The following is a 13,607-nucleotide window of genomic DNA, read 5'->3' on the forward strand; positions in this document are numbered from 1 at the left end:
ATTTCCTGTGATATGGGTTATCAGCCATGGATATTGGAAGGCACTAACTATTAAACTTGATTGCAGTACTTCATATCGTTTGCACCCTGATGAAGTCAGTCGTGTACCTAACATAGAGGAAACACGTTGGCTATATTTTCATGTTGGATGTATTGGACAGCTCTGAATATTTTAAAGTGGAGAACACATCTTCATCAACCTTTTGTGGAGACTTGTGATTTGGACATAGGAGCTCTGGATAAGTCTGAGAGTACTGTTGAACTTAGCTCAAGTCTGATGAAATTACTCAAATGCAATAACAGTTGTTCTGGCTGGAAGGACTGTAGCTCTATTGCTCACTAGAACAACCTGTGGCAAAGTGCAGGTCATTAGGTTCCTCCTCTACAAATCTTTGCTGTAGAACAAGATTTGATGCCCTCCTATACCTTTACTGTACCTGTAACAATAGGGAAGGAAAGACCTACCCTCTAAAATAAGCTTGATGGGTTCCCCTCGGAGAATAGCCCAATCATGCTTCTCCATGGAAAATTAATGCTGGAACATCTGGAAATCATGCCTGGGGCAACTGGCCCACCAGTCTCTTCCTACTCCGTTCCCAGAAAAGTCTTATATACATACAGAAACAAAGCAGGATTGATTGGCTTTTCTAATTTATGACTGTAACTCCCTTTTTACTGAAGTAAGTCTACTACGAGGGGTGTGAGGTTAGTCGGGAAGGAGCATTACATGAAGGCAATACCCTGTATGTTTGTGCAAACAAATAGAGTTGCACATTTATGGGAACTCATCTCAAACCCATTCCAACCTTGAAATGTTTTTCATATTCAATGATTGACCTTTCTTAAAGGCAGAAGTTAATATATTTCCAGAGTGATGGTGTATGGGAAAAAATCATTTAAAAAATGTTGTTTCATCCACAGTTGATGGTATTTAGATATGAGTAATTGTAGAATATGCACCCTTATTAATGTGGAAATGCCCCTGTATTGGAAAAATTGTGATTTCTTACACATTTTTCTGATATCCTTCTGGCATTCAGTGGCTGTCAGTAATTAGTTTTGGGTGTCCATCATGAAAAAGTGCGGTGGATTTGTGAAACTCAAACATCTTCACCCTGCCTGTGCACATTTCAAACTTTCTTTGAATTGGGACACAGGTTATAGAGGTAGAATAAGTGGCAGCTACTAACAGCAGATGTGAATGTGTCCCAATACTAGTCCTCTCAGAGAGAACTGCATGTCTTTCTGCCTTAATTATTGTTATTGTTTAAGAACCAACATCTGCTCTACTCCCAGAGTACACCACCACAGCCATAGTCATTGGTGGGTCAGACAAGGGAGGTGGTCTCATTGGTCTCCATTTTGAGTTACCTGCAGTCCAACCTGTGACTCACCTGGGAGGCCCTGAAGTTGCAGGGATTTTGTCCTGGAACAGAATTATGCTTGGGAGCATAGAAGATCAGTATGTAAGGACTGAGACACCATATGACCTCAATACCTATGTGCCCGAGTCTGACAAGCAATAGTGCCTCACATGCTTTCCTAACCTTACCAGAAAACAAATGAATTGGTACCCCCAGGGCACAACCCTCTCAACCCTCTCAGGGATTGCTGTAACAGGACTAGCAGTGGGCAAAGAATTCCGCTCTGCCAGCAGAGTTGTGGAGTTTTGCCCATTTTGCATTGTGTGGGAAGTTCCACAAATCTCTGTGCTGTGACGTGAAGAGGAGGTTTTTCTCTTGTGTGGTTCACCAGCAGTAACTTGCCGAGTGTTCAAGAGAAACAAATTATTCTATACTTCCTTCGCCGAGATTTCGCCGAGATTTCTCAATGTGGATTTTATAGCATCCCATCTCCCCTACTGAGTTCATTCACAACTGGACACCATTTGATGACTCTTCCTTCCTGTCCTGCTTAAAAGCATCAGGTCAGGTTCCCCGCGGGACCCAGTCTCTATGAAGATACTGAGACAACTTGACCTTGAACCACGGAGATTCCTAATGAGGTTACTTAACATCTCTCTCACTGAATCTCGGGTGGAACAGGATTGGAAACATGCCATGGTCGTTCCCCTGCTTAAAAAATCTGGTGCTGACATCACAAATCTTGCCAACTTTAGGCCTATATCCCTGCTGCCAGCCTGTTCTAAAATATTAGAGCGCCATGTTAACACTCAGCTTAATGAGTTTGTTGAAAACGTGGGATATCTTCATCCATCCCAATCAGGCTTTCGATAGCGGTGAGACCTTTGCGCTTATTCTTCTTGACTTAAGCGCTGCTTTCGATACCGTGTCCCATTCCATCCTATTGGAATCTCTCTGCTCCCTTGGTGTTGTTGGACCAGCGCTTGCCTGGGTGGCCTCATTTCTTAATGAGCGCACCTTTCAGGTTTTCTCAAACAAAGCTGAATCTGCGATTCACTCATCTGCTTACGGCGTCCCTCAAGGGTCTATATTGAGCCCTCTGTTGTTCAATATTTATATCAGACCACTTGCTTCTATCGTAGAGGACGCCAGTTTGTCTATATACTCATACGCAGACGACACGCAGATTGTGTTTTCTCTGTCTAGCAGCAGGGCACAGGACACTTCTGCCCTTAAAACTGGCCTCTCTCGTGTTGCAGCTTGGATGCAAATGCATCTGCTAAAACTCAACGGAGACAAGACCGAGGTGATCATACTAGGCAAACATAAAGATCTGTGGGGCTCTAGACACTAGACCAGTGATATGGGTCCGCTGCCTACCCCCGTGCCTGTTGCCCGTAACCTCGGTGTCCTGATCGACGATCAACTCTCGATGAGGCAGCAGGCAACTAAGGTCGCTGCAATCTGTTTTAATACTCTACGCTGGTTGCAGAAGATCATATGGATGTTGCCTGAGTCCACTCGAAGAACTGTCGTACAGGCCCTTGTGATGTCCCGCATCGACTACGGCAATGTGCTTTATCTAGGAGCAGATAAAGCCACAATCAATAAACTCCAGGTTGTACAGAACTCAGCTGCTTGCTTGCTGCGCAATGTTCCACGGAGAACGTCCGCAATGCAAGCTCTGCGTGACCTTCATTGGTTAAAAATTTCTGATCGTGTGGTCTTCAAAACCTTGTGCTTCCTATTTAAGATATGTCAGGGCTCTGCTTCAATCTACCTGCACAACCTTGCCCAGCCATATCAACCTGGCCGCTTTCTTAGGTCATCTAACAATGGCAATCTTGTGATTCCTAGAATCCGACTGGCAAAAATGGGAGGCCGCTCATTTGCATATCGAGGACCCAAGATGTGGAATGCTCTCCCGTTGGCGTTAAAAACAGAAACGAATCTTCTTGTTTTCCGTAAAAAACTGAAGACTCTTCTATTCTAAGTCCTTTGGTTTTTTTTTTCCTTCCATCTCTGCAGTTGCTTGTTTTTCTTCTCCAGTCTGTCCCTGGCGTCGGGAAACCCATTGCGGGTAGCTGTGCACAATATAAGTTCAATAAAATAAAAAAAAATAAAAAAATAGCAGGTTGCGACATTGAGAAATCTGCCACTCAAGTTGAGGAAGGTGCTGCTCGAGTTAGTGGCCTACTCAAGCAGCAAAAAGCATCACCAGACTCAGGCATGATGTGAAGTGCCATTTGCGCTGATTTTACAGTGTAGGACAAACTCCGGGTGCTTAAAATCAGGGTGAGCAGCTCGACCTAACATGCTCTGCCACTTGTGGAACTCCGCGGAGTTTGGTGGACATTTTCTGTCATTTTATGGAGTTCCACGAAGTAAAACTCTGGGAATTCCACCCAGGCTTAAACAAGACACATCATTTTGCTGTCTCCCTTGTACTTGTCCACAGTTAGATAATAATGAGACACGAGGAAAACTTAGAATATTTATTCAAAGTACTGTGCAAGGAAAAGCAGTTTACGTGCCACAATTGGGAAGCAAATGAACAGTGAAAACACTGTCAGCATGGTTAATAATCCATATACGATGAAAAGCCCTGTCATTTTATATGACACAGTAACCTAACCTCCTTCCACTGCTCCTAAATCTTTGTGATTTTATGCAAGATCTCTGTGCTTATCGGCTGATCCCATATCTTAGCATACACAAATGGTCGCTCTAAATCTCTGCAGATGCAGTGCTCTTGACTCAGAGCTCTCATTACATGTCTGTTTGTATCTCATGTACTCATCTATATGATAGGATATGTATACACATAAACAACAGCTGCATTCTTGTGCTATGTCTAGGTGCTAGTGTGAGAGTGAATGACAAGGGACATTGTTGTATGACATTGTAGGTGGTGCTCATACTAAATCCCAGGAAAATAACAGACTGTGTAAAAACATGCAGGTTTTGTGTGAACACAATGTGGCACAAAGGTAAGCAGATTTATATAGTAACACGCATAAAGGAAAATAAAGTCTACAACAGGCACAGTTAGGACAACATTCGGGCAACTGTTCTGGGCCATGCATGAAATACATGATGCTGCTGCCTTTAACTTCATTGACATTCTTGCATTCTTCACCAGGGGTTATGATGGAATAGCTCCTTCTTATTTGCACAGAGGCACTGCTCTTGAGCAGTCAGCCAAGTCTCACTGTTAGGGAGGCTTGTAGGTAAACTTGAAGGTACAACAATGGCCAGTGTTACATCAGAATGGCCGCCTCTCATGCCAGATCACTCCCTTCATGCAGGGATCTCCTTACATCCAGCTCGGGCATTTTAACCTGTATCATACATGCCACTTGCACCCCATGCTTACTTAACAATGACCTCTTTAAATGTAAGGTTGACAGTGGGATATTACTGGACAGGAGGCTGCAGCTTAAAAGCCCTCCATCTCCCCAAGAAACTGCACGTTTAAGCCACACACCTTAATGAGTATAATCTGATATGTTTTGTTTCAATTCAACTGCAATGATTGCATAAGCAAACTGTTACCATCATGTATTGCTGTGAAGAGCTCTAATACCCTCAGGTAATTTAGTACTATAACAAAATCAAAATTAATAAATAGATAATTAATATATAAACCTCCCTACTATAGAGGCATCCTTCCCCCTTCCTCTCTTATAATCCATGCTGTTCCTACAAGAACCATCTCCTGGAAACTCATGGGATCTACTGAGAGCTGAGGAGGTGGACGAACAGCACTCCCTCTGTTCCGACTCACATGTGTCCAGACCCACTTAAAGTCTTTAAACAGACTTCATTGTCAGTGAACTGTCCCTCCCTCCCTTACAGCTCCACCATCAAGTGAGGCCTTTCCTCGAGCCCCTGCACACTCGAGTGTTCGTGTTTGAGGCCCTCCTCCACCCACAGGTTTTACTGGCACCTTATCCCTAGTGGTGCAGTGGACCTCTCACTCTGCTCTTTTTGTCTGTTTTCACTCGTTTTTCGCTGATTTCAATGTCTCCCTTTTAACTCTCCTTCTGTGTCCTTCTGCTGTTTTCACAAATTGTTCACTGATTTCAATCTCCCCCTTTCAATCCCCCTCTGTATCTTTCCTCCATTTTCACTGATTTCAATCTCCCCCTTTCACTCCCCCTCTGTGTCTTTCCTCTGTTTTCACTCATTTTTCTCAGATTTAATCTCCCCCTCTCACTCTCCTTCTGTCTTTCCTCCACTTTTCTTGAACTTTTCACTGCCTTATTTCTACTCTTTTCTCTCTTTTTTCCTTTTTCTGCCTGTTTTTCCATGCCACTGCTGCCCCCGTGGAACCTCCCCCCAGCACGACCAACATGACCGTCCCAATCCAGCTCTTTTCCCCGGTCCAGCCTCCCAGCTGTCCAACCCTCCCCAACCCCTACTGAATGGCGGCTGCTGCATGGGCATGCAGCTGGCGCTAAAGGCGCACCAAAGGCAAGCCCGTCTGTGCCCGTCCGTGACCAGCGCCAGGAACCCTGGACCTCCATATCGCCAACACTATGACCCAGCAGCACTCCATGTTCTCAACCCAGGACGCAATAACAACTGCAAGCTAACATCACTAGCCAACACCCACGGACCCTTCTGCTGTCACCGCTGCCAGCACGCTTACAGCACCGCCAAGACCACGGACCCGGCGCAACCCGCCCTCAAGAACACAAAGGAACCAAAGACCCTGCAATGCATCCTCCTCAACATCTGATCCCTCCACAAACACACCACCGGAGTATGGGACCTCTTCAACAGCATCACCTTGAACATAGCGTTCTTCACCGAAACATGGACCAACACCACCTTGGAACCAGACATCGCCATTCCTAAAGGATTCAAGATCTCCAGGAAGGAACGCCCCACCCGCCCGGGAGGAGGAATCACCATCATCCACAAATCCACCCTTCACCTGAGCACACTCCCCAACAAGCCCACGATCTGATGGAACACTGTCTCTTCAAGATACTGGCCAGCCCTACCACCACCGTCCAAGGAACCCTCATCTACCGACTCCCTGGACCCCGATGACTTTTCACCAACTCCATCATGGACATCATCTTTCCACATGCCATCGCGTCCACCAACTAATTCCTACTGGAAGACCTCAACTTCCACCTCGACAACCAACTGGGGCCAGCACCACACCCCTCCTGGACAACCTCCACAAGACTGGACTCCGCCAGATTGTGACCTAACCCATGCAGTCAGCAGGAGAAATCCTCGACCCCCTCTTCACAACAGGAAACTCCATCACCTTCAGCCACACCACTGAACTCCCATGGACTGACCATTGATGTGTTCACTTCACCTTCAGAACACCCACAATCCACAGACACCTGCACCTGCTCCCACAAAGAAAATGAACCAGAATCACTAACAACCAGATAACCTCATCTCTCGGCAACTCAACCCCAACCATCAAGGAAAAAGACGACCCCAACACCGCAGCCCAAACCCTGTACAAAAGGATATCCGACAGCGCCAACACCATAGCCCCCTGAAAAAAAAACAACAACACCCACGCCAAGAAAGCCAGATAGTTTACCACCAAACTTCGAAAGTCCACACGCACTTGCCGCCGCCTCAAAAAGGCCTGAGGGAACACCAAATCCACAGAAGCTGACCAAAACTTCAGAGCCTACACCAACACCCACCACCAACTCATCAGAAAAATGAGGAAAAAAGCGATTGAAGACAGAATCTCCACTCACGCAAACAACAGCAAAGAACTCTTCAACATCATTAACGAGTTCGCCCAACCCTCCGGCGGGTCCACTGACATCCCTCTCTCACAAGACCTCTGCGACAAACTCATCACCTTTCTCCACCACAAAATCAAGAGCATTTATGACAACTTCGACAAAGACAACCAACCCACTAAACCCTCACCTACCACCCTGACACCCTCAGGCCAGCAATCTACAACTAGACTGCCCTCACCAGCGAAGACACACTGAAGACGATGAAATCAATCTACTTTGGGACCCCCACGGACCCCTGCCCCCACCACATTTTACACAGAGCCGCCAACACCATCGCACCCATGCTTTGACACACCATCTACCACTCCTTGGCAACCGCCTCGTTCCCTGATGACTGGATATACGCAGAGGTCAAACCCCTCCTGAAGAAATCCTGAGTAGACGACACCATCCTCCAAAACTTCAGACCCTTCTTCCTGCTTCCATTCCCAGTGAAAGTCATCAAGAAAGCCACCAACAGCCAACTCGCCACATTCATCGAAGAGCACAACATCCTCGACTTCTCCCAATCTGGCTCTAGAAAAAAACACAGTCCTCCTCGCCACAACAGACGACATTTGCACCCTACTAGACAAAGGAGAAACAGCAGCCCTCATCCTCCTCGACATCTCAGCGGCGTTCAACACAGTCTCTCACTGCACCTAATACGCAGGGATCCAAGACAAGGCCCTCAACTGGATCTGCTCCTTTCTCCCCGGCAGAATGCAGTGGGGCAGACTCCCCTGTTTCCTCTCGGACCCTACACCAACCACTTGTGGAATCCCCAATGAGTCCTCCCTCAGCCCTACACTCTTCAACGTCTACATGACTCCGCTCACCCCATCGTCAGAACCTACGGACCCAACATTGTGTCATACGCAGACGATACCCAACTCATCCCCTCCCTGTCCAACAAACCCAATACTGCCAATTTTCGAGAAGGCATGGAAGCAGTCACCAAATGGATGAATAACAGCTGCCTACAACTAAACATCAATAAAACAGAAGTATTCACCATGGGCCCAAACCTGGATGCCTGGAACGACACCTGGTGGCCTCCCACTCTCGGAAGCCCATCCACCCCCATGGACCATGCATGCAACCTGGGAATCATCCTGGAATCCAAGCTCAAAATGGACCGCATGATCCACTCTGTCTCGTCCTCCTGCTTCCACACCCTCCTCCTCCTATGTAAGACCTTCAAATGGATCCCCCGTGAACACAAAAAGACAGTCACTCATGCCCTCATGCCCTGTTCACCAGCAGACTCAACTGCGGCAACACACTCTACGCCGGAACAAACAAAAACCTCACTCACATGCTACAGAACATCCAGAACACTGCCGCAAGACTGGTCCCCGACCTGTCAAGACACTGCCACAACTCCCAGGACCTGCGCACACTTTACTGGATCCCCATTAAAGCTAAAGTCACCTTCAAGATGCTCATGCACGCCCACAAGGCACTCCACACCTGACCATCAAACCTGAACAGCTGACTCAAATTCCACTAACCCCAGAGGACCTTACCATCATCCCAAATCTCGTACGCCGTGGTCCCCTGCACCAGAAAGACTAGATCGGGAGGCCGCTCCTGCTGCTTCCTCGTGGCCAGAGCCTGGAACGACCTTCCGCTCCACCTCAGGCACACAACATCGCTCCCCATCTTTGCAAGAAATCTCAAAACCTGGATCATTGACAGCACCCCCTTGATGGACTGGAATCTGCTAAACCCAGCCCCCCAGCGCCTTGAGACCCTTAGGGGTGAGTAGTCATGCTTAATAAATGCCTGATTGATTGATTGGAGATTGAACCTGATACATTGTACCTAAAGGGAAACATAAATGCATTTGTAATGGTTTCAGAATAAAAAATGTCCAAGGCGTGTCATATAAGTAAGCTTCTTCTTACCTGCAGGTGTCTGTAGAGCCCAGTGATGGTTGCCATCGCAACGGATGTGGTTGATAATATGTCACCAATGACAGCAGCCAGGACCCCTCTCGAACGACATCTGTAGTTAGGGACTGGGACCGAATCTTCTCTTCCTGATAATAACTCCATTATGCTTAGGGTCGCTGGGGCTACGTTGAGAAATGAATTAAATACGTCAAAGCCTAGGGTGATGTTGGGTAAAAGGTCAGGGTTCTTGTTAATCTCCTCAATGGCATAAACAAAGGCGAAGAAATGTCGAAAGTAACGGAGGGTAAGGCTGCAAGGAAAATACATTACTTGAGTTACTTATTATGCAGGTGGCTTTTGAAGACAATGTTCTCTATTTTATAGAGGTGCCATTTTTGATATAACAATCAACCTCACTCTTCAGCATCCCTTTTATCCCCTTGTGATTAGGACTCGGTAAACACCCTTCGGGGTTCCACAAGGATCTACCCCCATCTCTTTTAAATTCTATCTGGAACCTCTTGTGGATTTCTTCACCTCAAAGTCTCCCTTCTCATCAATATGCAGCAGATATGCAGATTTACATAAGACTTAAAAAAACAACTTCATTGACCGGATCAAAGATTACCACTCAAAAATATAAAGCTTCGGGTCCTGACAGTATCTGAAACTGGATTAAAACACAACTGACCTTTTGATTTCATTAGCTGGGACCCTGAAACAACACAACTAAATAGTGGAGGTTTCTCATCAAGGGCAGTAGAGCTCTGTCCCTTTTAGTTTTGACTTCATCGCCAAAAAGCAAAGTTGTTGTTACATGTGTTAAAATTCCATGCATCATTTTTTCTTGCACAGGCCATTGACGCTGCACACCGCCATTTAAGTAATTGTATTTTTTCTCTTGTAAGTGTTGTTAATTCAGTTATTTTGTACAGGAACAACTTTATGCTTTGATATTTGAGCTAAGTGATGAAAACTGACTTAAACAGAAGAACAGGTCACTATATTAAGTGGTTAATTAATTTATCCTTTCATCAATGATCCAAAGGAACTGAAGCATAGATCATGAGAATGATAGTATGAGTAAGTGAAGCAAAGTATTTACACTCCTAGAGTAAAGATGTGGTATATTAGTAAGTGTGGTGAATATATGGTTCTCGGCGGCATTGCTTTATTTTTAATAGTGTTGGATTCCAGCCCCCTATCTCTGAAGTGGACTGAACCCAGTTTTGCACTGCACACTGTCAGTATGCTTCTCAGCGCGAGTCAATGACGCTGAGCAAAACTACTGTCCTAGGAAGACCCAAAGTCATCAGCTCAGCAAACACATAGCCTAAAGGACCAGGTTGCACCACCTATTGATATAGGGATAAAATCAGTCACAGGTGTTTTGACTGAAGGCTTTTAGTGCTGGGGCTTCACGTCGATCATGGAATGGACATATGGTCATCCCACCCTTTCCCAACTTGTCATAGGGGGTGGGTTTGCCCAACTTGTCCCATGGGGTGGGGTCCTACCTGGTGATGAAGTGGGAAAGGGAGGCTTAGAAGCTGCAGGTAGACGAGAACCTGAGAAATCAAGCCAGTGCTGTTTGTCATCAGGGCTTTGAAGACCCTGTGCATATCAGGGTATCTGCTTTAAGCGCTGTACTTTGTGGGGGACACTATTAACTGTGAAGCATCATACATGTATAATACTGCACAGCGATTGCCTGTCTAGCAGCCAGGAGCAGGCATGTAGAACTTGTGGTGGTGTGGAACAGGTGCGTGGAATCTCAAAACATTGCCCTGCAGCCCTCAAACTTGTGAACTATGAGGTGAGAGGTTTATGCTTTATGGGTGCGCCTGTCCTTGAAAATGTGTAGATCACCAATTGGGTGTGTTTTGGTTTTGACTTCTTTGTGCATTTCTATGCAGTTTTCTAGTGAGTGCAAGAACTCGACCTGAAGGCAGGAGTAACGTTCTTTGTCTAAACTCAATCAATGAATCAATCAGGGGTTGATAAAGCGCGCTACTGACCCAGAAGGGTGTCACGGCGCTGGGGAAGGGAACGGTAGGGCTGATCCGGTCAGTCGAGAAGCCAGGTCTTGAGAGCCCATCTGAAGGTGTGCAGGGTTGGCGAGTGTCTGATTTCTACTGGGAGAGTGTTCCATGGCGTGGCTGTGGTGTAGGAGAAAGCTCTCCCTCCGACTCTGCTTCGGTGGATGCGGGTGACCTCTGCCAGGGCGAGGTCAGCTGAACAGAGGTTCCTTTTAGGTGCGTGGAAGCTTATTCAGTTGTTGAAGTATTTGGGTCCGATGTTGTTCAGGGATTTGTAGGCATGCGTGAGTAGTTTGTAGGTGACCCTCTTCTCAATGGGGAGCCAGTGGAGTTCTTGCAGGTGTGGAGTCATGTGTTCGTGGCACGGTATCCCTAGTATGAGCCTTGCGGCCACGTTTTGGAGGATTTGGAGTTTGTGTAGTAGTGATTTGTTGATTCAGGCATAGAGGGAGTTGTGGTAGTCGAGCCTACTGGTGATGAGTGCATGGGTGACAGTCTTTCTGCAGTCAGGGGGGATCCATTTGAAGGTCCTACATAGAATCCTGAGGCAGTTGAAACTGGTGGAGGAGATAGCGTTGATTTGGCAGTTCTTGGAGAGGGAAGAGTAGAGGATTATGCTGAGGTTACGAGCGTGGTCCGTCGAGGTGGGTGGGGAACCGAGGGCGGGAGGCCACCAGGAGTCGTTCCAGGCAGAAAGGGTCCAAAGATGAGAACCTCTGTCTTTTCGAAGTTGAGTATGAGGCAACTGTCCTTCATCCAGGTGGCTATGTTTCTCATTCCTTCTTGGAAACTGAGTCTGGTGTCTTTCTGGGTTGCGGGTGAGGGAGAGGATGAGCTGGGTGTCGTCAGCGTAGGACACAATGCTAAGTCCATGCTTTCTGACGATGGCGGCGATGGGGGCTATGTAGATATTGAATAGGGTCGGACTCAGAGAAGATCTTTGGGGGATTCCGGAGATGATGTCGGTGGGTTCGGAGATGAAGAGGGGAGCCTGACCCTCTGTGTTCTGTTGGGGAGGAACGATTGGATCCAGTTGAGGGCATCTTCATGAATTCCCGCGTTGTGGAGCCTGGTGGTTAGTGTGCGGTGTGGGACAGTGTTGAGGCTGCGGAGAGGTCCAGGAGGATGAGGTCTGCAGTGTGGCCCTGATCGAGCAGCATACAGATGTTGTTGGTGGCGGCGATCAGGACTCCCTCAGTGCTATGGTTGCTGCAGAAACCGGATTGGGTGGGGTCCAGTATGCAGTTAGCTTCGATGAAGGTTGTCAGCTGGGTGCTCACGAGCCTTTCTGTAACTTTGGCAGCGCTTTCATATGCATACGATAATAGTTTTTTCTGCAGCTGGTAGCGTGAACTCACATATTTTTCTGTCAGAAGTGCTTTTTGTCATAATACACCAGAAAGTCATCCACATCACATAAAAATAAACTTTTTTTTAAATTTTACAATTTGATTAAAAAAAATAATACATGTCAAAGCAAATTCTTATCATTATTCTGCTGAATAACACAAATAATTGGTTGAGTACTTTAGAGAAGCATCATGTGGTATTAGCAACAAGTTCCTAGGGTACTTGAATGCTGTTTTGGCAAGCTCAATTTAAAGTTGATTTCTCATTGCAGTATCTTTTCATGATAAGGGCTATATGAGATTAAGAACACAATACATCACATAAAACTCAGGTCTCTAAAAACATTTATAGGAGTGCATTCAATAATTCTATTGATTGCAGAGAAAAATGTATTATAATTGTGTCCATCCATTCATGATCATAGCCTCCTACCCAATACAATATTACTAGATGGTTACTAGATTGTTATGGTGGTCACAGACTAACAAGTCAAAGAAGCCATAGAAATATAAAAGGGACACACATTTAGGAAGGAGAAACCCTCCTATCGAACAGCGTTTTTTTACATTCCCCTAAAAGACGTTTTTGCCTGAAAGGCGTAATGCCCTATAAAAAGGGCCTGGTGTCTGCTCATAAAATATCCAAGAAACAAGAGGGAGTGAACAGGGAAGAAAAGTTAGAATCGTCGTCCTCCAAAAAATTTAAAACAACCTAAAATATTCTACCTTTTACTACTAACGTTAATATAGCCTTCCAAATCGGAAACTCTTATATATAGATGTATGGTTGGAATGAGTGTAACCCAATGAATTGACCAGGGAAACACTATGGGCCCTATTAGGAAGGGGCGGTCGGAAAACAACCCCGACTGCCATGGTAGCGGAAATGAACTGTCCCCTGGCAACGCAGCAAAATTCTGATTAGGATCAACCACCACAAAATTCTGACCGCGCGGAAAGAGGTCACGAAAGACCACCGGGTAGCGGGTGGAGCTGGTAAAAATCCGATCGTGGCGGTTGGATTCGCAGCGGATACCCACAAACCCGCTGCAAGGCCAGCGAAGTGACAGCAAGGAAAATTAGGATTCCATTGAGGTGACAGCAGGGCGATCTGCTGTTTCAGACCTCTGCAATCGCAAACAGTGATAAATGGGAGAGCCGGCAGGAGGGCAGATGCATACCCA

At 46.3% G+C, this 13,607-nt stretch overlaps 1 protein-coding gene across 1 annotated transcript in view; it reads right to left on the bottom strand.

Annotated features, from left to right (window-relative positions):
- Positions 1-9,212, bottom strand: part of LOC147689483 (vomeronasal type-2 receptor 26-like) — a 397,211-nt gene extending 387,999 nt beyond the window's left edge. The window contains exon 1 of the mRNA XM_086940115.1: positions 9,048-9,212. Within this exon, the coding sequence (XP_086796241.1) occupies positions 9,048-9,197 (150 nt within the window). The 5' untranslated portion in view covers positions 9,198-9,212. The remainder of the gene's footprint in view (positions 1-9,047) is intronic.
- Between the last annotated feature and the right edge of the window lie 4,395 nt (positions 9,213-13,607).

The sequence above is a fragment of the Lissotriton vulgaris genome, chromosome 10, assembly GCF_964263255.1.
Source record: "Lissotriton vulgaris chromosome 10, aLisVul1.2, whole genome shotgun sequence".
NCBI classification, from domain to species: Eukaryota; Metazoa; Chordata; class Amphibia; order Caudata; family Salamandridae; genus Lissotriton; species Lissotriton vulgaris.